Source organism: Dipteris shenzhenensis, chromosome 12 (assembly GCF_047967505.1).
Source record: "Dipteris shenzhenensis isolate YYH24624 ecotype China chromosome 12, Dip_SZ_1.0, whole genome shotgun sequence".
Lineage (NCBI taxonomy): Eukaryota > Viridiplantae > Streptophyta > Polypodiopsida > Gleicheniales > Dipteridaceae > Dipteris > Dipteris shenzhenensis.
In genome coordinates, this window is record NC_141607.1 from 51,844,446 (window position 1) to 51,871,799 (window position 27,354).

At 49.0% G+C, this 27,354-nt stretch overlaps 1 protein-coding gene across 1 annotated transcript in view; it reads right to left on the bottom strand.

The window, feature by feature from the left end:
- Positions 1-2,480: 2,480 nt before the first annotated feature.
- Positions 2,481-27,354, bottom strand: part of LOC147896371 (protein DETOXIFICATION 44, chloroplastic-like) — a 40,790-nt gene continuing 15,916 nt past the window's right edge. The window contains exons 9-14 of the mRNA XM_087382414.1: positions 4,755-4,918; positions 4,271-4,342; positions 3,342-3,458; positions 3,150-3,245; positions 2,909-3,030; positions 2,481-2,805 (exon numbers count right to left, since the gene is read on the bottom strand). Coding sequence (XP_087238540.1) covers positions 2,757-2,805; positions 2,909-3,030; positions 3,150-3,245; positions 3,342-3,458; positions 4,271-4,342; positions 4,755-4,918 — 620 coding nt within the window. The 3' untranslated portion in view covers positions 2,481-2,756. The remainder of the gene's footprint in view (positions 2,806-2,908; positions 3,031-3,149; positions 3,246-3,341; positions 3,459-4,270; positions 4,343-4,754; positions 4,919-27,354) is intronic.

Here is a 27,354-nt window from a genome sequence, read left to right on the forward strand (position 1 = left end):
CAGGTACCATCAATGCTCTTTTGATAATTTCATAAAAATAGTGCATCTAATGAACTAGGTGACAATAAAAAGAGTTTCCTTCCAATTGGGTGCGGAGCATAAGGGTCTTGTCAACAATTTAAGCACATCATGAGTACTGGACCATATTGAGACCGTCAAATTTTCGCAAGACTTTTATGAAAATCCAAGTGTATCTTTGCATCCGGTTAGTGTTAGTGTTGTATTATTACATAAAGGAGAGGTAGGGAGAATACAATCCATTTATTATGCCAATTGACAGCTTACAGAAGTGGAAGAAAGGTATGACGAATTGGAGCAACAAGGTCTCTTTTTGGTGTTTTCAATCATGAAGTTTTGCTCCTACTTATTACCTTAATCCTTTTTCTTCCTTACCTCTCCATCTATCATGCCTAATGTGGGGAAATATTGTCAAATCGCTTTCGGAGCTTCAGGAGTTTTCTCTCTCTTTTATCATTGAGAATTCCATGAGAGCCCCCGTGGCAAATTTGTTCACAAGATAGGAGGATCTAGAAGAAGAGAAGAAATGTAAGGAGGATCTCACGAATGAAAGAGAGATTCCACCACCATCTTTTATTTTGCATTTTGATGGGGCTTTTAGTTCTTCACGCCAATATGAAGCTAGGAGAATGATCTTGATGAATTCTGAAGGTCAAGAGGTATGCACAAAATGATAAGAGTTTCTTGATATACAGCTAATAATGCAATTGAGTATAATGCTTTGACATTTGGTTTGCAATGTTTTCTTTCAATGTTTAAAGACCTCATTACGAAAGCTTAATCAAAAGCTATGGCACTATGTTGTCAATTTGATTTTTGCAAGTTTATTCATGTAAATAGAAAAGAAAATCAAAGGATAGATGAGATAGCTACTCAAGTCATGCAACACAAGACTAGAGGTGGTTTCCTTGGTGGACACTAGGTGGTCGAAATTGCAAGATGTTCAACAAGACATGGAAGTAGCGTGTTTTCCCAAAGGTTTATTCCATAACGCAAGTAAAGATTGCTAAGGAAGGCTTGCTTCTATACTGTTATTGATGACTTATTTACAAAGTGAAAAAAGACAAGGTGCTTCCTAGAGGCGATCCATCCCACAAAAACTAGGAGAATTCTAAAAATCTACCATGGACGCTCCAGTCATTATAGTTTAGCTAACACAATAAGGAAAATTCTTAATGCAAGTTCCTATTGGCCACGTCTTCATAAGGATGTAATGAATGGTGTCAAAGTTATGCAGTGTGCCAAAATTTTATTTTTTTAAAAAGAAAGATGTGCAATGTGACAAAAGTTTGGAAGGACACAATTAAGTCCTAGACCCTTAAAACCTATTCCAACATATGGACGTTTTGAGAGGTGGGAGTTCCACTTTGTGGGACCCTCCCTCACTCATCTCAAGATAAGTAGGAGATAAGTATTAATTACTAGTGGCAATAGATTATGCGACACGATGGGTCAAAGCCAAAGCCACCACAGTCAACAACAAGACAAGCACAGTTGCAAAAGTTCTCATTGAATAATTTGTAACACTTTTGCTATCCATTAAACTGATGGAGGAACCTTTTTTAGAAACAAACTAATTAAAAAGGTGGTGCATAAGCTAAAGATAAATCATAGCATATCCACACACCACTATCCCCAATGTAATGGGACTTGGGTGAGAAAACAAATGGATTGTTATGCACTTCAATTGGGACGCTTTTAGACAAGAAGGAAAGATTTTGGGACAAGCACTAGGCACAAGTTTTATGGGCTTACAAAACCACATATAAGCTACCTATTGGCTTTATACCATTCCAATTAGTATATGGGATAGAAGCCATTTTGCTAGACTTCGCACAATTGTTGCAACAACAAAAGAACAAGAAGATGTCTATACTCTATTCTTGGTATAGTAAGACGCCTTAGATGGACATCAAGTGCAGGATTTACATCTGCTTGGTATGACATCAAACTACCCAAGCAAGGTATTGCAGAAGGAAATTTGGTCATGAGATTTGATAGTCGTTGGATAAGTGTCTAGACAAGAAGTTTATTAACCGATGGGAGGTACTATATCGAGTCAAGAAGAAGTTCACCAATGGTACCTAACATCCAAAAAGTGGATAGACAGATTACTTACTAGTAGTGACCTGGCACATAGCTTGATTAATCAACTTTTTGAGCAGTCCTAAATGCATGGAGTGTCTATCCCACTGATTGCAAGTGTACACTGTAAACATGGACAGAATAAGAGCACATATCTAGCATTGAAAAAATGATTAAGTTACTTGACTGCTTCAAAATTATACTATACAAGAGCATCTTGTAGTGATATCTATAATATTGAAGATATCATAGAAATTATAACAGGCACATCAATAAAAATGCATTGTATCAGACATGATGCTTTGATTTCTGAACTAACTTTTGCTATCAATTAAATGGGGAAGGAGAATTTCCCAACATATCTTTATGAGCGCTTAGATCGGGTATCCCTTTTATACTCTCTTATGAGAATACAAAATCAAGGGGTTGGTAACCCCATCTCTTGCATGTTCTAATTTAGTAAATGACAAATAAGGGGTCAATAAGCCCCCAAAAAATCATCTTGATGCACACAGGTGAAGGTGAAAAATGGTGCCAAAAATCTCCAAAAATTTCAGCTCTGCTCTGCACAAAACTGCCTCCCACATCCTGTAGTGATTTGTGAAACAGTATCCTGTTTGGTAGGAACCTTTGTTTCTACGGTTCTGTCATCATCATGACAATTGCCTTAAGAATTGCCACGGTCCAGTCGCAGTACCTAATCTGTAAACCACCAAATCTACAGAAATCAGCATGGGAAAAAAATATTCAGAATGTTTACATATATATGGAAGTGTGTCTGTATGTATGTTACTTCATCAGCTACCTCACAAGTCCAGCAGCAACTCGTAAACTCATCAAGACCGTTAAACCGAGCCATACACCAGGAAGCCCCAAAAAATAAGGTGCCACAAGTAAGCATATGCAAGAAAGCAAGCCTACCACCATCTGCAGCACACAATCAGTCAGATCGAAAAGAAGATACACTGGGGAGAACAAGGTGTGAATGAATATAGTACAACATATTCTTGCTCGTGATCATTCTACCCTTGATCCCAAGGACATACCATGGAGTATGCAGCATACTCGAAGTCTGATACTCCATAGTGAATACCATCAAAAACAAAAGCAAGAGCATTCAGTGGCTGTGTGCCTGCAACAAACTGCAGTGAAACAAACAGGTTATAAGAATGAACTATACATCCCCTGAATATTAATGGTTGAAGAAATGGCCATACGGTTTCAGAGATACTCCTTACCAGGATACCCTTTGCTAAAACCCCAAGAACAGCTGAATCATTTGTGAAAAGTTTTGTCATCGGTCTTAAGCCAATAAATAGCACCAAAGCTAGAAACATGCCAAAGCTTAGACCCATCTGTCACAAAACAGTACAGGAATCTCTTCAGAGATTTGGGCGTGTGTTCTCTCAGAAAATCCAGGACGTATCTCTAGAGTAGAGAAACAAATTACATGATCTGTGAAAACAATTCACGGCAACTCCATAACCCGGTCCCATAAATGTTCAGTAATTTGTGCAGAAAAAAATACCTCCTGACAATCCAGACAAGCTTTAAGCAAAAAGTCCTTTAGCTGACTCTCAAAGGAAATTACTTGAAATAGCTGAGAATGTAGATTTGGAAGAGTGTCTCTACATGATGATACCCCCTAGGATTTTGTTCACATGAAGCTTTAGCATAAAGAGACCACTTAGACGCTGTTAGTTAAAACTGAGTGTGCAGAATGGACCTGCTCCAAAGATGAATTTTCTGAGAATTGGTACTATCTAGGTTATGACCATAAGTCCATCAGTGTCTCAACCAGGCTTCACAGGTTCTACATTCAGATGGGTTCACCATCTCACCCAGGTTTTGCAGCAAGGCAGGGGGTTAGAAGGGCAAGCATGGCGTGCGCTAAGAACTCTGAGAAAGGCTGCCACGGACGGTTGAGTCCTTCACATTCTCTCAATCCCGCATACGAATTAAGTCAAAACACAAAAGTTAGGCATATGGCTCCTGTTTCACATAAGAGTGGCATCTCCCCAATCATTTCCTCCTTGCAATCCTTTGTGATCCCCTACATTTATTGTTCAGCCTGACGTTACATTAAGAATGATTAAAATATCGACAAGTGATACCAAGCAATTCGATCAAGGGGAACAAAGGGCTGCAGTTTGCAAAAGCCATGCACCTGTAGGATACTAAAAGCAACATCTTTGACTCGCTTAAGATCCCCTTTTGCAAAAGCGGTAGCCATGATTGCCTGCCAGAAACATATATTGGATGTTACTTAAAAACGTAGGCTGCACTAGAAGACTGCATTTGTGATAGCTCATTTAGCTCATGTGGTATGTCATCATATGTTCCCAAAAGTGTAACAATTATTTCTGAGGTTATGTGCATTTTAAAAGGAAATCCTGCTCTCTGCATCCTCCTCCAATACCCTGTACTTGCTATTTTTCCATGTACACCTCACCACATTACTTTTTTTATTTCAAGCGTTTGTGTGCTCAAAAAACAATTCCTAAGTTAACCAAAAATAGAGAAAGAATAAACTGATCAAAACATCAACAACCATGTATGTCTCCGAGCTTTATTACAAGATGTGAACAACCAACACTCATATGTCAAAAGACATGGACAGTTGAATGATTTTAAGCTTTATTGAGCCTTACCTGCCCTGCTAGAGCCAAAGCATCTGATAATAAAGATGTAGCCAGCCAGATTTGCATCAAAATTTGATGACCTGCCATCGAAACTGCTCCCTGCCTAGCAGCCATAGAGGTAGCCAGGGTCATGGTGACAAGTATTGCCATTGTTCGTCCGAGGAGAAATCCACCTGTCAAATGATGAAATAGAAGATATTTCAGATCAATTAGAGGTCATACAATCTAAAATAACAGGATGCCTGGATACAGTTAAGGAATGAACTCTAGACCACAGATATGACAAAATGCGTAGTCATAAAAGCAGTGATGGGGGAGGGCTTTCTGTCCTCAAGGATGAAAGGAAGGGCCTCAAAAAACTTCACGTAGGATCATGCTTCATCCCATTTAGGCACTCTACAACACCTTAAACAAGGCATCCCCCTAGCATTGTCGGCATTGAAATCATTAAAGGGCAAGGGGCGAGAATGCAACACTTATGTATGAAAGTGCTCAAGGCTAGTCAAGGGAAGTCTTGGAGAAATCAAAGAGTATGGAAGAAAAAATTACACCCAAGACGGAATAGCATACCAATGAGGCTAAATCTTGGCCATAGGTGATCAAGGGACATAGATCATTAAAAATCATTCAAAGAAAAAATAAAGCCTTAAACCTCAAAACGGTGGGCAAAAAGAAGATGAAGTCAGCCTATTGGAGACAGCTTGCAATTTCCTCCATATAAGTATTGGAGTAACAAAAGACCAGATTGAACATGATGTATGTGAATCTCTTCTTTTAATCACAATCAATTCCAGATACATGGAGATGCCTTCCACCCTCATCCCTTAGTTTGGTACAATTAATGTCTGGCGTGAAGGAAAGAAAATGCTATTGGGAACATAAGAACAATTAACATTGCTCATTTGTATTCACAAGTGGATAACCTTTGCGGCTCATGATCCATTCTAAACAGGTCTGTGCTGTGCAAGCACCAAGTTCCAGAACCATACATTTTTTCACTTGCAATTAATTCAAGGTAAAGACATTTTGAACAAATTGAAAACATATATGAACAAGTCTACTTATCCCAAAGAAAGGAACAAAAAAAACATCAGAAACATGATATTCTATGTCCCGTGCATGCAGACAATCATAAAACAATTGTGATAGAGAGGCACAGAAGAACTGATATTTGGCAAGAGAGGAATCACCAAAGACCCAATGGTTGCGGTCCTTCCAGAGGGTCCAGAGTGCCCAATAATGAACCCAATAGAAAAAAAGATCACAAGCTCCATAATAGTAGACATAAAACAAGCGATGTCTTGCTTAGCAAACATCATCAAAGGCGAATAAAACTGGATGTAGGCGACTAGAATTGATTGAAATGTGCGATAATGGACATGCAAAGTCCATGTTGCGAGTTTCCAGTACACGAACATGAGTCCATCAAGAACGTGTGTGTGTGTGTGCGTGTCCCCCAAGCTCCACTAGGGCACCCTCGCAACCCTATGTGTGTGTACACACACACACACACACACATGAAAGTATACGCATGAGCGTGCGTGCGGTACACACACGTGTGTGTGTGGGGGGGTGCGCGTGTGCGCATGTATATTCATATAAGTGCATCTCTCTCTCTCTCTCTCTCTCTCTCTCTCTCCCCACTCGCCACCGCCTCTTGGCTCAATAGCTGGTACGATGATGAGTGTAAGGCCTTACGCTGGCAACTCAAATTTGAGACTAAGCATCATCGTCCAAGTGAGGCAGAGACGATACACGAGTATCGTCGTCTAGTATGCCAGAAGAAGTAGGCTTTCGTTCGCCACAACAAGGAGTCAATAAATATTTTGCTTAGTAACAACTCTAAGGACTTCTGGAGCAAATTTCTTGAGCGACGAGCCCCATCTCCTCTGACAGATACCAAACTTTGGCACTTACTCATACTCTGAGGTGTCATTGAGGAGATAGAGCATGGAGACAGAGGATTTATTTTGCTTTATGAATTTCCGCAAAGCTTTTAACATAGTGCTAAGAGCTCACCTCATCAAACAATTACAAGAGCTGGGGTATGATTACGAGATCGTCTGGTCAGTCATGGCACTGTATGAGAGAGTTTCAAGCAAGGTTTGGATAGGCAAGGGGTGGACAGAGGAGATTATGAACACTATTGGGGTCAAACCAGGTTGTCCATTATCACCAACCTTGTTTGGCCTCTATATAGACGAACTCGAGACTTTCATTGGGACTCTCCTATACGCAGATGATGATGTCATATTTTCATCCTAAGCAAAGGGCCTCCATCGACACTTGGATGTACTGCATACTTTGTACGAGACTCCTGGCTTGAAGGTCAACCTTGAAAATCAAGGTCACGATCTTCAATACATTTCAGGCAGCCATGTACAAAGAGCACTTTCACACGAGAAGGATCCCTTGTGGAGATTGTCGCATCCTGTACTTACTTAGGGATTCTTTTCTCTGGCCCGATTTTCACAATGCAACCAACTATGCAGGCTTGATTGAGAAAGGGGATATGCCGTGGTTGCTAGACTTCAGCGGCAATGCTTTCACTCTCATTTCCAAAATCCCCAGACCAAGTCTCTTCTTTTCGACTCTTAGTCCGCCCAATAGGGCACTAGGATGTTCCCTAAATTAAAATCCTTGCATTAGTTTAGGAGGTAGGGATGTGAGAGTGGGGTGAGTGGTAAAAAAGGGCACGCACATGGAGTTATCTTGAGTGTTCTAGAACTGGACACGTGGCATTTAGGCTCCCCATGTAGGACAGAAGCAGCAAGTACAACAGGTACACAAGGTACTACATATGGTACAGCACCAACAGCAGGTACTGAACATGCGCCTGGAGTAGAAAAAGGTTGTGAGACTGCAGAAGCAGCTGTATGCTCTGATCAGGGCTGCAACAGAGCTCAAGAACACGTCAAAGAAGTACCTGACAGAGGTGACTGGAGCTGGGAAGTGACCTGGCAGTTGGGTGCATCGCTGCAGAAACTGTTTGAGGTGCACCAGCAGGTCAGACAAGTGCAGATTCAAAAGGGGCTGCAGGAGTTCTGCTACGTGGCAGAGCTGTGACTGGTTTGGACCAGACAGAGGCGCGCCTGGAGGCGAGCTGTGGCAGGCTTCCACGTGGCCAGGTCCGGTAGAGCAAACTGCAAAAGAACCTACAGACTTGGTCGTCCCAGTCTATAGTAAAAGTCGGCTGGTTGGCTGAGGATATTTAGTTGTCCCAGGATTTTGGTCCTCAATTGGAGCTGCCACCACTGCAGCAGGGAGGTCCACATCTACAGCAACAAGTCTTCATCAAGGGGCTGCCTACACAGCAGCAAAGGAAGATGAAATCATAGGTGCAAGCACGGCCTTACCATAGGCTGTCCACGGGAGCAGCAGGAAGGTGTGTTTGTGGGGCACGCTTACAAATCTGATACAAGCTCTAGAAGAGCAATGCCGGCTGAGTGTTTTGAAAGTGCCATGAGGAGGTGGGAGAACAGTTTCGGGAGCCACACGGGTCCATATCTAGTCAGCACCCTACTGATAGCGGGTGGTACATTGTGCCCATCTTTTGTATATGATCTGGTCCACATTGGACATATAGATACAAATGTTGTTGTTTCTACATCTCTCTCTAGCACAGTTCATTTACTGTCTGCACCTTTATCTTTCTCTACACTAGTACACATCATGGGAAGGAAGTTGGATTTGATTTTGACACTGTGTGATTCCTGGGCACTATCTTGTTTATCTATCTTCCGCTACGGGGAGCGTTGCCTGTAGGAATCTGCCTCACATCACCATCAAACAATGCCACCCCAACATATTTTGACAGCTTTCCAAGCTCACAAAAACCCCGTGCTTCTTAGCTCAATCTCTGAAATCCAACTTGTAGACCTTCAAGCAAGAAAAAGCGGGATAGCGCCCAGATTCATGATTATGTCACCCTCACCTTGAATACCAAACACAGTCTTCACCAGCTCCTCCATGAAACTCCCACAAAGCTGCACACAACATGACCTTCATGCATGCATAAACACCCTGCAACTGCTTCAAACTAGGGCATGAAATTTTTCAGCAAACCCCGACATCTTCACAATTTTCCTCTGCCAAAGTAATATGTCATGATTGCTCACCAACAGGATGTACCAAGGACCTATTGTGGTATGCACACATCAAGGTACCTCACGTGCTAAAATCCCCTTCAAAACCCTAGGAAACAATTCCAAAATTTCTAAGAAAACACTGTTTTTAGAGTAATTTCTGCCATTTTCCATCTATCTCTTAAGAAAATGGCAGAAAATGCAGCTCTTAAGAAAGAGATGGAGGCCATGCAGACTACCATGAATGGTAAGCATGCTGAATTTGCACAACAGCTCAACAAGGGGAAAGAAGTGATGCTTGAATGGACAGAAGTTGTTAAAAAGGAATCAGCAGCTCCCAAAAAAGAACTCATTTCTGAGACACTAGAGGAAGAGAAGAGACAGGCCAGTAAAGCAATGAATGTTGTAAAGCAATGAATGTTCTAGTTAGAGGTTTCATAGTGGGAGACACCCCAATGGCAGATGCTCAAGCCCTTTTTGCAAAGATGGGAGTCAACCTCACATGTGAGGCAGCTTGGAGGGTCGGGAAGACGGAGATACAAACAAGACCGTTAGTGCTGAAACTTCGGAATGCAATTGATAGGTCCAACCTTATGAGCATGCGAGCATCCTTGAAAGGGAGCGAGATCTACTTGGATGATGACCTCACCCTTCTACAGCAGGAACATAGAAGCGAAGGCATGACACGGGTCATGGCAGCAAGGGAAGCAGGGAAATGGGCTGCCTACAAGGATGGCTTCGAGAAAGAGCTGACAGAGGAGACAAGGGATAAGGGGAGAAGGAAGAGGGTGAACTATGACGGTGTCAAAGCCGGGAGAGGAGTACACATAACAAGCTGAGTATGGCTGTATGGAACTGTAATGGTATACTTTGGTCCGACCTAGGTGGCTTCTCGGAGACATACACAGGCAGAGACATCATCTTCTACAATGAGACACATGAGAGCCCAGAGAGAGGGCTGCCCACAGTGACAGGGTACATTTGGGAGTCTGCTCATAGGAGAGAAATGAGGAGAGAGAGTGGAGTACGAGGCTCTGGAGGTGTAGCCGTCCTTTTCAAAACACACCTGAGACCACTCATATCTATGGTACGGAGAGAGGAACATGCATGTCACATGTGAGTACGAGTGCAGCTACTAGATGCCCGACCGATCTTCATTGTAGTATGCTATTTCCCTCCACACACGTCATCATATGCCCATGATGTCACTACAGAGGGGGCACAGTCCTTATGAGACGATACATGATGATATCATAGAGTTCTCCAGACAAGGAGACACCCTCCTTCTGGGAGATTTCAATGCAAGGACGAGGGATAGGCAAGTGGGCTTACTTGACTTCACATATGAGGAGAGAGACCCCCACATGATGCCAAAGTTAGATGTAGCAGGACTTGGGATTCGGAGACTTTCTGCAGATACTTCACATGTGACAGCGTACGGGCGACACTCGCTTGAGTTGGGAGCTGTCCACGACCTCATCATCTACAATGGCCCTCAAAGATGGCCATCATCTGAGGGATTCACATGCTTCCCACATGGAGGCGGAACTAGCATAGTGGACTACCTATTGGGCCCATTGGCTTTTGTCTCACGGATACATGACCTCACCTTACCCCCCCCCCCCCAACTTGGAGCCGACCACTCATATCTAGCCTTCGATGTTCTTGCTGCTACCCATACCCAGATCCACTGTGACTGTGCCCTTGATCCAGTGTATGTGTGTCACTTAGCCAGAGGGCTTCCAACCTTATTGGAGGCTGATTTAGACCTCACCCACGCCTCAGCCACCCTTGTCACAGTGATACAGGATGTTGCCACTAGATCCTTTCCTACGACCCGATCTTCACGGGTATGAGATGGGAAGATGCCTCAAAACCCTTGGTTTGATGATGAGTGCAGAGAGATGCGAGCCCACCTCGCACGTGAGCGAGCCTTGGGTTAATTGACGTCACATGGGGCACACAGAATCTTTCAGCGGTTGACACACCGCAAGAGACGAGCCTTCCTCACACATAGGATGGATGAGATCATCAAATCATTTCGCGGAGGAGACCCAACCACTGGGTGGGGATTCCTCTCGGAGGGGAAGCCACCCATCCCCATCACTGATCTGGGCGTGTGGCACACTTATGCATGCTCCTTATATGATGTCCCGAGGCAGACACCGCCAGACATGTCCTCTATGCCCAGGCCCACTACCTGTCATCTATTCACTACGCAGAATGTGCGGGCTGCACTTCGCCGACTCCACAACTAGAAAGCACAGGATCACGAAGGCCTTTGGACAGAGCACTTTGCACATGGGTAGGAGGTCCTAGCACCAATCCTTGCACATATGTTTAACCTTGCAGTTTGTCACGGCTTCCCACCAGCATGAAGCACCACTACTATCGTACCAATACACAAGGCACGAGACCATGGACACCAGGAACTATCGCACCCTCATGATTGGCCACACACTGGCCAAGATCTATGGATCGGTACTAGAGAGAGAGATCAACAGTCATACAGAGGCACGAGGGCAGACGGGATTCAGGACGGGATTCAGGAGGCAGCACTCTACTCTAGACCACATTTTCACTTTGAGGGCTATCATTGAGGAGGCGAGGTCCAGACATCAGAGAGTCTACACATGCTTCGTAGACTTTCGAAAGGCCTTTGACACTTTTCCACAATCCCGCATGATTAGGAGACTACAGGAGATGCAAATCCCAGAGATGTTGATTTGGGGTGTGATGAGCTTATATGAGTCAGCCAGAGGCAGGGTTTGTGCCCCAGGCGGTCTATCGGATTGGGTCGAGAGCACCATTGGGGTGAAGTAGGGCTGCCCTCTCTCACCGACTCTCTTTGGACTCTACATTGATGAGATCACATCTTTCATAGATCGTCTAGGTGGCGAGGGCTCATTACTAGGGTATCTCCTCATACAGATATTGTTATATGCTGATGATATAGTCCTTATATCCTCTTCATCAGAGGGGCTGCAGAGAGAGATCTGAGTTCAACCTTGGGAAAACTAAGGTTATGATCTTCAACACCTCACAGCAGTGACTCACCGACTTAGTTTCACCTATAGTGGTGAGCCAGTGGAGATAGTGCAGTCATATTTGGGAGCTCACGATGAAACATGCAGCCCAAGCACGGCTCACACGAGGGCGTAGTGCTTTGGCTAGACTAGAGTGGCAATGTTTCCAGGCGCACTTCCAGGATCCACCGACGAAGGGCTGGCTTTTCGACACACTAGTGTGGCTGACTGTCATGTATGCAGCACCTTTCTGGGGGTGCAATCTTCCGAGGACAGACTCGAGGAGCTTTGAGTGGCTACATGTGACGATGGGATCCAAGATGATCCGATGTGAGCCCTCAGTTCCACATGAGATAGTATAGGCAGAGTTCGCCATGACCCCTCTCCAGGTTGATGCCATCTTTCAGACAGTGACTTTCATCCACAAAGTTTGGGACTTAACCCATTGGAGACTTCCGAGGTTGGCCCTAGAGTCATCCAGACGTCTTGCAGAGAGCGGGGCAGACACATAGTATGCACGCATATCTACATGGCTTGCCAGGCACGGTATCCAGATGGACAGGCTTCCCCCCTTTCAGTATAGCATGGATGCATCTCCAGAGTCAATCCCGCGAGATGAGATCAACCGTATCATACGGTTAGACCTCCTCCAACTTCACACATCCCGGGCTTGGGGGGAGGGGGGGCAGGAGCTCCCCACCAAGACCCAGTTTTATCATGACCGCTTCCTGAGAGTATCAGAGGAGGGATTCATTATCAGACCCCAGTATCTTGAGGATAGAGGAGTCTCTTATGCACTGAGGATTGCCATTGGCCAGAGGCGGGTCTCGTCCCATCAGCTGAAGATCGAGGCAGGGAGAGCAGCGGGTCTACACACTATGTACACTAGGGGTGATTGAGATAGAGGAGCATTTTCTTTGTGTTTGTCCAGCCTACTACGAGATTCGGCGACGCCACCATTGTCTCTACCTAGAGGGGAGTGGCTTTGGTCCTTTGTCAAGACTGATCCATTTCCATGACCAGGTATGTATCGGGCTTTACCTGATGGAGATGCAGCGACACAGGGAGACACTTCTACGACAGATCAGAGAGCAGCAGGGATGGTCCGACCACTACAGGACATAGAGGGTGACCGGGCACAGCGGCACGTCACAGACTTCTATACATTTGAGTCAGCCCCCAAACGTGGAGGAAGAGGAGCTAGCCGATATGAGAGCAGTTTGGATGAGCAGCCTGCATAGTACCATTGAGAGAGGGGCGCACATGCCACATGTGAGACGGAGAGCCCCCAGAGTACACTCTATTGAGGTCCGACCTATCACACCTTTCCATCGCAACACGAGACAACTAGAGAGATGCAGATACGAGACATCTTCGCAGCCCACCAGAGAGCCATCACTGTACCAAGCTTCGGTTTCGTCCCAGTGCCTGGATAGATTGAATGATATGGCCCACTCTGCAGCCATAGTTGACTTCTTTTTTTTTTGTCTATGATTATGATTTTGTTAGCATAGACTAGTACTCAGCAAGGGTCCTAGAGTACCCTTTGCTTCAGCTTATTGAGGCTTGTATGAGTTCGCTTTTTTGTGCACTTTGTCCCATATGCCCGTGAGGTCTCCCCTGGACGTTAATATTTATTTCTTTCTTTCTTTCTTTCTCAACCTGCAGTTATAGTTTCCATAACCCATTCTTCCATCAAGTTCCCAGATTAAAAACTCACTAAATTCCCAGAAATCTCCCATCACACTCCCACCATATCTATTTCCCACAATTTTTCATGAACAATAATCAGCTAGTTACCTTCGCTACCCTTAGCATTGGCATTTGCATCAATAATCTTGAAAACACGAACAGAATTATTTCCATATGTAGATTTTATGCTTTTCACAGTCTTGTATCACATCATCCACCTACTCACGCCGTAGCCCTCTTTCAATCTATCTGCTACCAAGCATCGCATCTCCTATCAAACAATTCCTATTCATTGCCATTTTATTCAAAGATAGGCTCTTTTCTTTGACGTCGATCCACACAGATGGAAACAATGGCCTGGATTGTCATTAATCCTTACCTTTAACATCCATCGCCTATCAAGCCTTCTTTTTCCTTGTTATAGCTCGCGGCACATGAGCTCTAAAACTATCGTGATGTATCTAGCAGAGATCGACTTCCTCTCTCATATGTAGTTCATTCATCAAATATCAACCATGACCATAAACCTGTCTCTGCTTGGCTAGATATGAAAAATGGGAGGAAAGGCAGCTCATGGTTTAAAGCTGACCCCTCCTTATTCAAACTTCAGTTTGTTCAAAAACGTCATTGAAAAATGGAACATGGCTCTCACGGGTGGCAAAATGCTATGTCAAGTGTTCAAACAATTTTAAAAGAAGCCAAAAAAAGCAGAGCTGCCATCAGGGCTAGGAGAATGGACAAGTTGAAGGAGGAACTGGAACAATTTGAGCAAAAGGCAAGGTTACAGGACAGTAATGCCAAGCAATAACTTCTAGACAAAAGAAAGGAAATCAGAATTTAGGAACTGATCAAAATATAGAATGCTAAGATTTACTTCAAAGATTGGTGGGCTGTAAGTCACCCCATCACAGCTCCCAACTCATTTCCCACATTTCAAGACTATTGTTGACTCGTCCTCCTATCCACTACACAACCTTTCTAGCTTATCACATCAACTTCCTCTGCAACATCTCACAATTGTTTCCTTGACATGAACTTTACTATCTCCTCATCCTCTATCTTCTTTATTAGCTTGTAGTTAGTCTCGTAGCTTTCTTGTACCAGATCGTTGAACACCTTCCCTCATTTCAAAAAAACAAATACACGCAAGTGCTTGGCTTACATTCTTCATGCCACTCCGTATATATGCTTCCACACTCAAATTGCAGGTTTTCCACTCCCTGTGTGACCATAGGCTCTCCAAGTGAAGCCATAAAAAATAAAACATGTTTTTTTATTTTAAATGATTAACAAAACTGCTGCGCTGTGTTTCCTACACGGGACACCGGCAGGGATGAAAGAGGGAGAAGGCCAAAACAATAACTACACTTCCATTCCCCAGAAAAACTGTACACCGAGTATTCACTCCCATATAAGGTCCAATGTCCTCTTCACACTCTCTCATACAAGGGTCCAATGTACGCCTGATGGTAAAATTGTTGTGAAGCAAGGTGAGTCAAAAGAGTCAGGTTTTTTTTTTTTTTTTGAAGCCCTACTAACCTTACGCTCCTGCGAGCTTCCCCTCCCCCCTCGCCGTTAGCCCCTACCTCCCCTTCGCTCCCCCCCCCTCGCCGCGTCCACCTCCACCCCTCCCGTCCGCCCTCGACCCCCGTCCCCTCTCCTCCCCCCCCCGCCGGCACCCCGCTACCCCTTCGCCTCACCTCCGCTCCAGCCGCCCCTCGCTCCATCCCGCCCCCTCGCTCCATCCCGCCCCTTCCTCCGCTCCAACCCGCCCCCTCGCTCCAACCCGCCCCTCGCCCCCGCTCCAACCCCCCCCCCCGCCGCCGCTCCAGCCGCCCCCTCCGCTCCATCCCGCCTCGCCTCGCCTCGTCTCCCCCCCCCCCCCCTCTTTCTCTCCAGCCCGCCTCGCCCTCGCCCCGCCTCCGCTCCACTCCGCCCCTCGCTGCTCCCTCGCCATCCCCCCGCTCCAACCCGCCCCCTCGCTGCTCCTTCACCCCCTCGCTTCACCCGCCCCGCCTCATTCCGCTCCCCCCGCCCCCCCGCTTCACCCCTCCACCCCCGCCATTCCAACTGCACCCCCCCCCCCCCCCGCCCTCCCCGCCCCTTCCGTACTCCCCGCATCCCGCAGCCTCCGCCCCGCCCTCCGCTTCGACCCCTCCGACCCTTCATTTCGCCTCGCCCGCCTCACCCCCAGGCTCCACCGCCGCTTCATCTCTTCTTGGGTGGCAGCCTGTTTTTCTTCATCGGAAGCTTGCAGTTAGTCTTGGCGGTATGGCGGCCCCCAGCCCGGATCCGGAGGCCCAGTCGGACCCTCCCTCTCCAGATGCCTACCGCGTTATCCTGACAGAGCAACAATCATCTCGTGTTCAGGAGGTAGCCAGTGACTTTGCTCGTACCTCTGTTTACGGTAGAGTCATTGGACACTCCCCCTCCAGGTCTACCATCAGGGACTGGCTCCAGTCCACTCTCTTGCTAGAGGATGGCCATATCGAGGAGGTGGCCCTTATGGGAAGGGGCATCTTCTGGCTCAAACTCTCCAGTGAGAAAGCTGCGAGCAATCTGATTGCCGGTTCCCCCACATCGGTGGATGGGAAGATCATCATGATAGTCCCGTGGTACCGAGGTTTCAGCGCAGCGGATTTCGATACTCGGTTCCGTATACCTCGCCACCCAGTGACACTAGTTTTTCCAAGGCTTGCTACTGAGCTGCGGCCGATTGTCAGGGACTTGGGCTCCCATTTTGGCTGGGTTATGCACGACACCTTTGCCGACGCGGTGACCACGGCAGGAGCTCCCCGAGTCCGTGTGGCTGTGGCGGATCCTGCGACTCTCCCTGCAGTGATCGAGATCGTTACAGGTGCCGGCAGTATCACCCAGAGCATGATAGTCACCGGACAGCCAGGTCAGTGCCTGCGGTGCCATGGCTTTGGGCACTTGGCGGCTGCTTGTCCACGCTTTGCCAGCTCGTCTCGACCCTCCCCGCCCCCGCCCCCTCCGCCCCCACCTCCCCCCCCCGGACAGCCACGTCAGGAGGAGCCGAGGCAGTCGGAGCCTGGGCCAGAGGTAGTGGGCGGTTGGACCGAGGTTCGAAGGAAAAGAGGAAAGTATAAGAAGATTTCGGATAAAGGCAAGGAGGCAGAGGTCACCATTCCTGCAGCAGCACTCCACAGACCTGACAGGCAGATGCCCCAGGGACCTGGGAGAGCCTCTTCTTCGACGGCAGCCCGCCCTCCACAGCCTCAGATCCTCCTCTCTCCCACCCCCCCGCCTTCTCCCCAGTTTCCCCAGTTTCCCCCCCCTTCGCCCGCCCCGCAGTTTCAGCCCCCGCCTCCTTTTCCTCAGTCCCCTCCCCCTCCCCCTCCCTCTCAGCCCCAGTTCCAGATGCATCCCCATCCCCCTCCCCCCCCTGCTCCCCTCGCCCCTCCTACAGAGTTAGCTGCACCGTCGCCTTCCCAGCCGAGTGCAGCCTCCGCTCCACCTCCTCCACCTTCTCCGCCAGTCGCCTCCGTGGAGCCCGAGTCGCCTATCCCGCAGCCTCCTCCCCCTCCTCCCCCGCTTGCAGGACACCCGGTGTCTGTACCACCAGTGGAGCAGGTTTCCCTTCCCGCTAGCCCCTCAGTGGCAGACTCAGCTGGGTCTCAGCTCCAGGAGAGAGAGCTCCCTCGAGACTTTTACAGATCTGGCCCCTGGGACTACCTGGATGTGGCCGACCTTGGGACCTTCCCGGCTTGTCTCGACATTAGTATCTTCATGCTCCGCAAAGGGGCGGATGGGAGGATTGGTGCCTTGGCTCCCAGGGATGGCCCTAGCTTCGCCTTCACGTTCCTCAGCGATGGCACCGAGACCTGGACAGACGACTCGGTGTGGGAGGCTCTTAGAGAGCAGACACACGCCCAGATTTGCTCCTGGATAGGCCCGTCCGGTGGGCAGCTCCTCGAGACTCAGTGGTCCGAGGGCGATGTGCGCTTGCGGTGGCGTTGCGCTGCCAAACGTTTCCGATTGATCGTGATCCTCAGACCCCCCCTGGCATGGCCTCTTCCCCAGGATGTCAGAGCTTGGTCCCAACAGAAACTCCGAACCTTCTACGGGATGACCGCTTCAGAGATCTCGAGCTGGCTCGAGAAAGCATTTGTTCATGGCACGAGAGGCCTCTCGCCTTTGCTGAAGGTGTTGAAGAACGGGCAGGACGACCCCGTCTCCCCTTCCAAACCTTCTCACAAGCGGCAGCGCCTCCACTCCGATCTGTCTGATTCTTCTTCGACTTCTTCTGCGAGCAAACAGCTGTTCGCAGCCCCCCATCCCTCTCCATGAGCCTACACCTCGTATCCTGGAATGTGAACGGGTTTCACTCTTCGAGTACCCGTGGTCCCAGGAAGCTCATTTTGCGTCAGGAACTTCAGCCTGCAGTGATTGGTCGATTGGATGTACTGCTGCTCCAGGAGCACAAGCTTTCTGCGGCTCATGCCCGTAGCTGCAGGAAGGTTCTCCCTGGACGCTCCTACACTTATTGGGAGCCTTCGATCGGCGCACAGGGGAGGAGCGGGGGGGTCTGTACCTCCGTGTGCGAGCAGTTAGCTCAGTCAGTTTTCGGTAACGGCACGTTGATCCCAGGCCGAGCCCTTTGGGTAGGCCTGAATTTGGAGGGATCCAAGATAGGAATCCTCAACATTTATGCTCCCACAGACCTCAGATGCAGAGCCACCTTCTGGAGGACACTTACAGGGATTCTTCCAGACATGGATTCCTGGATTGTTGGAGGAGACTTCAACAACCTGGAGACCTTGGAGGACCAGCAGGGTAGAGATCCGGAGTTCACAGGTATGGCTCAGGCAGAGCAGTCAGCTTGGGACTCTTTCATCTTCGCGACAGGAGGGAGGGACAGTTGGAGAGACCCGTCCTTCCGGCGTTGGCACGGGAGCCTGGACTTCTCTTGGGGCTTCCGCAGGGAAGGAGGCAGACTCCTGGAGCGGCTTGATAGGTTTTATGTCAGTGATTGGGCCATCAGCAGAGGTGGCCAGGCGGGCATTGTTCCAGGGACGACACTATCCGACCATGCGCCTGTGCTCCTCTCATTAGATTCGGCAGCCCAGACTCTCCCCCCCCGATCATGCAGGATTCCCGATTCCATCTTCTCGAGGGTGGACGTCCGTAGCAGCATTTGCAGTCTTTGGGACAGAGACTGGGGGGAGGGCATGGATCTGGTAGACTCGGTAGCGCAGGCTCTGCAGGAGTCCAGCCAGATCTACCAGCTCGCAGCCCTACAGGTTCGACAGGATTGGTGGGGCAGAGAGAGAGCTCTTCGGAGGGACCTCGCCTCCATTCAGCGACTTCAGCAGTCTTCCCCGGGCTCGGAGGAGCTTCGGATCCAGGCCCTTCGAGCCAGAGCCCTCTTGGAGGAGACCCTCCAGCGTCGCTCCGAGTTCTCCTATCACGCCTCTCTCTCCTTCTGGGCCCGGAAGGGTGACCGGATGTGCAGGGAGTTCTTCAGGACACACGGCCAGAGAGCTGCAGGTGATCAGCTACGGAGTCTCAGGACAGCGGATGGTCACTTTGTTACGGACCCGGGGGAGGTCCTGGGGTTGGCCACTGACTTCTACAGGACCCTCTTCCAGCAGGAGCCACTTGCCCCTCGTGCTAGTCGTGACCGTGAGGAGGTGTGGAGGCACATTCCATCCCTGGTCCAGCCCAGCATGCAGGCGACGTTGTTGGCGCCGTTCACCGCGGATGAGATGTTGGAGGCCTTGATGGCTATTGATGGGCAGAAATGCCCAGGTGAGGATGGGCTATCCCGAGCTTTCTTCACCTCCTTCTGGGACCAGATCCATCAGCCCCTCCTTGCAGCTCTGCAGGGGATTTTCAGCAGCGGTCAGATGCCAGAGAGCCTTTCCTCGGGACTGATTTGCCTCATCCCGAAGGGAGGAGATAGACAGGAGATCCGCCAGTGGCGTCCGATCACTCTCCTTACCACTGCCTACAAAATCCTCGCCAAGATGATCAGTGCCAGAGTTCGACCTCTACTCCCAGACCTCGTCCATGACACTCAGACAGGCTTTGTCCAGGATCGCAGTATCCTGGATAATGTCTTCACCTTTTCAGAGGCGGCGGAGTGGGCTCAGTACAGCGGTTCACACCTTGCCATTTTACTTCTCGACTTCGAGAAGGCCTACGATCGCGTGGATTGGTCCTTTTTGGAGGGGACTCTGGAGCGGCTAGGTTTCCCGGCAGGCTGGATTCAGGGTATCTCAGCTTTGTACAGGACAGCGTCTAGCAGAGTCATCATTGGAGGCAGGATGGGTGAGCGTTTCAGCTTGGAGAGATCAGTACGTCAGGGCTGTCCCCTGGCTCCTTATCTGTTTCTCTTCTTCGCCGAGGCCATGACTTACTACCTTCGGGCGAGGTCCACAGGGCTCAGGGGTGTTCGCCTTCCACTCCGGGAGGACACGGAGCTTCTGGACTCAGAGTACGCAGATGATACAGCCCTTTATGTCCAGGACGATGAGAGGATGCTAGAGAGGGTGCGGATGGCCCTGGAGGTTTTCTGCTCGGCCGCTGGTGCGAAAATCAACTGGAACAAATCAGTTGGTTTTCTCACAGACCCGGGGGCGTGTTCTCAGTGGGGGCGATTCCTGGGCTTCAGATGAATTCCACGTGGACAGACAGCTAGATACCTTGGCTTCCAGGTTGGCCTAGACATTACGCCAGCTCAGCAGTTTCTCCCGGTGCTAGATTCCATCCGACGGAAGCTGGCTTTCTGGAGCACTGCTAAGCTGTCCCTTGCAGGTCGTGCTTTAGTAGTTAACCAGGTCCTTCTAGCCACGGCTTGGTATGTGGCTTCCTGTTGGTGCTTCTCGAGATCCAGCGTGGCACAGCTCAGGAGGTTGGTTCGGAACTTTCTTTGGTCTGGGGAGGATGGGCAGAGAGATACCAGAGCCAGGGTTGCTTGGCAGACAGTCATTCTTCCGCAGGCGGAGGGGGGTCTGGGGGTCATTGATCCAGAGCTTCAGAGTCAGGCCTTGTTAGGCAAGCTTATCATCCGCGGTTTGACCCCAGGGGGGCAGACGTGGAAGATGTTACTTCAGCAGGGAGTCGGCTCTTGTGTCCCGCGCCGAGGTGGAGAGTGGCTACCGTCCTTCAGGTGGATCTTCACTTCCGCCCCGCTCACTCAGCCCCGCTCCCCACTCGTTCGTAGCCTCCTCATGGTTTGGAGGCGGCTCCGTCTCAGTCTCATTCAGTCCCAGCCCAGCTGTCAGGAGGAGATCGATCGCCAGCCGCTCGTCTGGAATGGGCAGGTCAGAGACGCCGAGGGCCTTCAGTTGGGGGAGAGATCACATATCAGGTGGGACGGCTGGATGAGGGGGCCAGTCCGGTCCCTTCGAGTTTGGAGGGATACGTACAGACATCTGGAGATGGCCGATCTTGCAGACGCAGCGGGAGGTGCACGCGGAGTCCAGGCGAGACGCACGGAGATCGACGGTGCGATCCCAGCCGCTTGGTTGGCCCCACCTGAGCCTCAGGTCCTCATGCCTGGAGACACCCACTGGCTGGGACAGTTCACCCCCCGTGGCATCCCACTGGTGGTCGCAGGACGTTTGGATGACTCCTCTATCGCCTTCTTCGCGGTTTCAGGGGACGGACGACTCAGGAGAGAGGATGCGCTCATCGACCCCCTACTCCCGTGGCAGAGGGTTAGGGTCGTAGGCCTTCTGGGGAAGGTCTGGCATACCGACCCCAGTATCGAGCAGGACCAGTTGCAGCTTTGGCGTCTTTGGCTCTGGGAGGGGCGGGCCTTGTCAGAGCTTGAGTGGGACCCAGGAGAGTGGTGGTGGCCAGAGATGGTGACAGGACAGGGGCCGACTTCCTTCTTCGCTTACAGCACGACTCTGGGCAGGCGAGTTCTCGGGAGGATGCAGAGCCGCCCCCCCACCCAGCGTCCTAGCTGGTACGCACAGGGTATTTCCAGGTTCTTTTTGCAGGCTTTCTGGAAGGCCTTGTGGGAGAGCTGGCGGCCGTGGAAGATCTCATACTTCCTGTGGCTTCTTACCCACAAAGGTCTTCCAGTGGGGAGCTGGTTGAGGCAGATAGGCCAGGACGGTTGCTGTCAGATTTGCCATGCGGATGAGGAGTCACCAAAACACTGCCTGTGGAGCTGCACGCGCGCCCAGGAAGTGTGGAGGTGGACTTTCGGGCTTCTTACTCGTGCAGCACCAGAGCTAGGAGTGATCACTTGGGGCGCGTTCTGTTGGTGCAGCACCGCACCTGGTCTTCATCACTTGTTCGAGGCATGCCAGCAGGACCCCACTTTCCTTATCACACAGGGGACGTGGGGGCCGCTCGAGGGTATCCCACAGCACCTAGCAGAGGCTGATACAGGAGTTCGGGAGAGGCAGCCAGTCTGGGAGATTATCAGCAGCATTACAGGATGGCACATCTGGACCTCGCGCTGCGCGCAGATCCTCGGTGGCACCTCCTTATCGACTGCCCAGATCATGGCGGAGATTTGGAGTGAGATTATTCATACCCTCAGAGGCCAGTGGGACCAGATTCAGGGAGACTCCCGGGCTGGTCAGGAGAAGCGGAGACACTTCCTCCAGGCTTGGGATACACAGAGCCTCTTCTTCGAGCAGACTACGCAGGGCCTTCGGTGGCACTACTCACCACCCCGATGGCTGTTCATTCACACTCAGCATATTCCTCCGTGAGAGTATGATTTATTATGCTACCTTTTGGGCTGCGTCCGGTTTGTGAACGCAGCCCGTCAGCTATAAGCTGACCTCTTGTATCTTGTTCTCGAAGTAATATAATTAGAACTGTTTTTTCGGCAAAAAGTCAAAAGAGTCAGGTCAGGGGGAGAAAGATCTTCGACTAGAAAAACGGAGCGGAGGGGATCTCATGGCAAGGGGATGGTGAGATGATTGGCTTGGGTAAGAGCTGCCGGAGTGAAGCCCTAGGCTATGGCAGTAGGTGCCTCAGGACGTCATCTCCAAATTTCAGTTGTGCTTGTAAACTAGTCGCCGACGACATAAGATTACTACTTCTTCTAGATGGTTGCCCATGGGGACCTATCCATCGACCCCTAACTAGAGCAAATGTGTGTTGATGGGGTGGCATGGAAAGCGACCTTGAGACGATCCTACATTGACTCTAGAGCTACCCCATAGTACAAAGGATTTGGCAGTGGGCCCTCCAGATAGTGGCTCGAACGAAGAGGATGCAGTGGGACTTTACTTGGGGTATTGCAGTCTGGCTTACGAATGGGAGGCACACCTTCTCCATTGACATGGTCACCCCAATTTATAGGATCCAAGGACATAGTGTCTTCTGGATAGAGGTATAGGATGTGAATCCCACTTCTCGACAGTGTCTTGCTTCTTCACCAAAGGACAATGTTTGGGAGACGGTGTCTAGCATCACTGCTTGGAAGATCTGGGTCACCCGCTAGTAGCTTGGTGATGTGAGGCCACCAAGTCCCCCTAGTGGCTACCCTCGTTGAGATCATCCACACCTTGCACACCGTTTGGGAGCGCGGGATGTTAGGATCTAGTGCGACCGCTAAGAGGCGAAAACATTTCTGCAAGGCTTGGCCTATTGAAGTCTTTTATAATATTCACAGAGCAAGGTATTCGTTGGATGTATAGTCCCCCACCCTGGCTGGTGGCCCTTGTTTCAGCAAATCCCTAGGCAATGAGCTAAGTTCTCTGAAAATAGGCTGGTTGACCCCCTGTTTCTCTCCCTTTGATTCTCCCACAATCAGCGCCTCACAAATTGCTGATTTGTATCGTTGGCTTTTTAAGCATTAATAGAAAGTTGTTTCCCCTAGGAAAAATAATAATGCATGAGAAATATTGGGACCAAGTAAATTCAATCGAGGATCTATAGCTCAACTTATTGGGACCAAGTAAATTCAATCGAGGATCTATAGCTCAACTTTGTCCTTGCCCAACAAGACAAGGAGCAACTAAAAGAAATGTGCAGAGGGAGGCTAAAAATAATGTCACCCTCAACCTCAACGTATCTTCAGAAGATATCATAACTGGCGGGATAAAACACATGTATGGCTCTGCTATGATTATGATCAAGGAGGACGCAAAAGGGCTAGACGTGGATTCAAGCGTGGAACATAGGCTGTTGGCCGCAATTTCAAATCAGAGCATGAGCAATTGTGCTCTAGGCTGAAATTTGTCCCCCTTTTTTGCCAAGTTTTACCTAAATTTTCCTTTTTTTAATGCCATAATTAGAAAAACAAATTTTGCTTTAGTCCAAGCAAAACCTCACCTAGTAAAGCAATCCTTGATTTTCAAGCAAGCCATGCCCAGAAAAGAAAATTTCTTGATTTTCATGTAGGCCACTCCTTGAAAAGCAATTTCCTTGCTTTTCATGCGAGCTCATAAATTTGGTGTATTTGAAGATCATCACAAATTAGTTTCCGCCGTCTACACCCGCCAAGGTGAAACTGCTGCCTCAACCCTGCCAAGGTGAAATTGCTGAAAAACAGGAGGATCTGGCAAGAATCACTGCAGCACATCCTCTAGATATCAAATTGTAATCCCTGCAGTCTGTACCAACCTCCACTGCCAGAAAATTACAGACTGCAATTCAGTTTGACAGCTCTTGGTGCTTAAGCAAATTGCCTACAGGCTCATGGCTTCAGGAGCCCCTTCTGGTCTCAGCCTACTAAGAGACCCTCTACGCATGCTCCCTTGAGCAAATTGCATCCACAATTTGTTCTTTGAATCTGGCAAGACGCTCAAGTAAGCCAGCATGCTGCCTTTGGCTAAACAAGTAGTAGAGGCTGCCAGGGAGTTTTGGAGAAGTCTACCTCCCACAATGGATCTTTGCCACTAACCATACTAGCTGGAGGTGACACCCGATGCGTGTCACGTGTGAGAAAAAGGGCACATCCACCAATCTATCGGAGTGCCCTACTTTGAACAGCCCAAACCCCTTGCTCGGATCCCACTATACCTCATGAAATGGCTGGCCCTTCCATTGACACATCTTGTTCCGAAGTGACTGGTGCCAGGTCTATGGTCGAACCTAACACGTTCTCCTCACAGCCACTACCACGCCATATGTAAAGCCCTTCCCTTTAAGGGCCCCCCTGAGAAGATCCACTGATGAAAGTGCTACCACTGACTACCTCTGCAGGGGGTGTTCCTCGCTCAAGCACCTCGCTCAAGCAAGAGCTTCTAGGGAGCTGGGTCAGGATTACCGTCTGCCCAGGCAACCTGTGCTCTAGTGTTTCTCGTGCCATCGGATCCTGCCCACAAGAAGTTGCGCCTGAGCTGTCCCATGCATCCTCAGCACGAGGCTATATACTGGGCTATGGCCAAGAGGACCTGGCTGGCCACGAGGACCCCCTCCATTAGGGAGACTTGGTGGAGTTTACAATACAAACGCTTACGCTGCATACTTTCTAGTACGGGGGCGATCTTCTACACCGTTGAAATGTAAATGCCAACCTGGCAGCCTAATTATCTCGCTGTCAACGGAAGCCAAGAGTGCCACCTAGTCCGCGATCTCCTGAACCTCCTCAATCACCATAAGAAAGCCGATTGATTTGGTTGAGTTGATTAATTGCTTGGCAGTCCACCTCCAAGGCACCCCAAACTCCCTCTAGGCTCTCTGTTGTGCCCTCCACAAAAAGGGTCATGCCATTTGCAAACTCCGAATCTAGAGGCTCGTCCTCTTGACGATCAGTAAGCACATCCCAGAAAGGCTAGTTGTATGGAGCTACAAAAAGTATCCTAGAGCCTCTACCATGAAGAGAAAAAGGACCAAAGCTAGAGGGCAGCCCTGCCACACTGAGCATAAGAGAGAGAAGGCCTCTTGTGTGTGGCCTCGATAAGAATCTCTAGCGCTCCCTACTCCCCATATATAGGGCCGCAACTTCCAGGATCCATTGCTCCGAAAAGTTCATCCTCCTCAAGGTGCCCTCCAAAAGAGGCTATTCCACCCTGTCACTAGCCTTCTTGAAATCCAAGAGAAGGACTACGATTGGCTAAGACGACTCCTGTGCCCAATTCACGGCCTCCCAAAAGGTGAAGATGTTTTGAGGATGTTGCTCTCCTGAATAAAACATGTTTGAGTGTCATGGAAAATGTCAGCAAGATGGGGACACAGCTGCAAGCTCAAGATCTTGGCTACGACTGGAGTGTCCAAAAGGGGCCACTGACGGATATGAGATCAGTCTCTTCCTTTTGGAATCAGGCAAGGGTAGCCTCAGATTTGAGTGACTGTGTGAGCAAACTGGAAACAAAAAACTTTAGGAAGGCCAATCGTAGGGGAGCATTAATGCACTTTCGAAAGAATATCAAGAAAGATGGGGTCAGGCCATCCTCTCTTGGGCACTTCTGTGGGGGTAAGACCATCCAACTATCTGCTCATGCCTTGAGAGACCATGAAAAATGGTGTGTGTCCACACGAACTCCCGGGCTGTGAGGACCTATGGGGTCTCCTCTAAACAGTTGACGGTTAAAAAATGTGGTCATCTTCAAAATCTCTGGAGGGTCTGAGTGAATATGACCACCCTCGTCTCGTAGCCATTGGAACTTGGAGCTGGGTCCTTGTAGAACTCGGGCCAGTGGTCTGAAAGAACTGCCTGGTCATACTATCCCCCGACCAATCCCAGCGTGCCCTAGAGGAGTGGTTAGAGAACTCTACTCTGTGAATCTTTGTTGCCTGAAGGTCAAGGCATGGTCTTGTACCTGTCCGCAACCCACTGGGAAGCAAAATCTTGCTGGCTGTGTCTCCCTATGAAAGCCAAGTCAGGTCTCAGGGCTCTCTCCCTCTCATGATGGGAATGCCCCTTTGCAGTGCCTGCCCTGTAACTCCTCGCTACTCCTTTGGATTGCTGTTGTTGTTGCCCAATTGGACTAGCCGTCTTGGGGGGGCAGGGCCTGCTGCTACAGACTTCTATTGTGGCTTGTTGAACCTCCTCCTCCTGCAAGAATCCGTAACCCTTCTAGGGGAGTCCACGACGGGGCTGTTCTAGGTGAAGTGCAATCATCCTTCAATATGCCTCCAACTCACTAGGATTGAGGATTCTTGTAACAGCTTTACATCAGATCTGTGAAAAAAAGTCATTTTGTTCTGGTTGTCAAAGCAATGACACCCACAGCCTTCATCTAAAAGACTTGGACTTCTCTAAATTTATTCCAGAATCTGGCTCTGATACCAAAGTTAAGTCTCAAATGCTCCAATGATTCTAGGCCCATTTTTGATTGAGACTTAGACAGTGAAAGTATCAGGCAACCTCCCAGCCATAGACCTAGAGAATGATGAGTCAAAATTTAGGTTTTATGCCCCAGGCTAGAACATACAACCTGAAGCCATGGTGTCCCATACACCATGACACACCCTGAGGGTGTCTTGACTGAAAGGGCTAACACTGAGGAGTCTAAGCACCACAATAATCAATAGCCAAAAAACAAGAGTCAAGCTATATCGCCTCAGCTCCTATGGCTATATTTAGCAGAGCTACGTTCCCTAAACCTTCCCTTAGAGGTCAGCCACCCAGTCCTTACCTCAAGGCTTATTCACCCTGATGAATACCTATTACACCTAGGAGAACACGTCACCCATGTGGATGGAAGTTAGCTTGGGACGCAACATGGATCCCAGTTAAAATAGATGCCATTGGATTCTTCAAGAGGTCTGGTTAGTATGTCATCTTTTTATGAATTTAACCACTTGAAACTGAAGAATGTATGCGTTCTTCTATGAAAGGATAAAGAGAGGACTAGCAATAGCTTCTATTCTAAGCCCTAACCTTGTATACGCTCCTTCTATAGCCCTCTTTATGTTGTC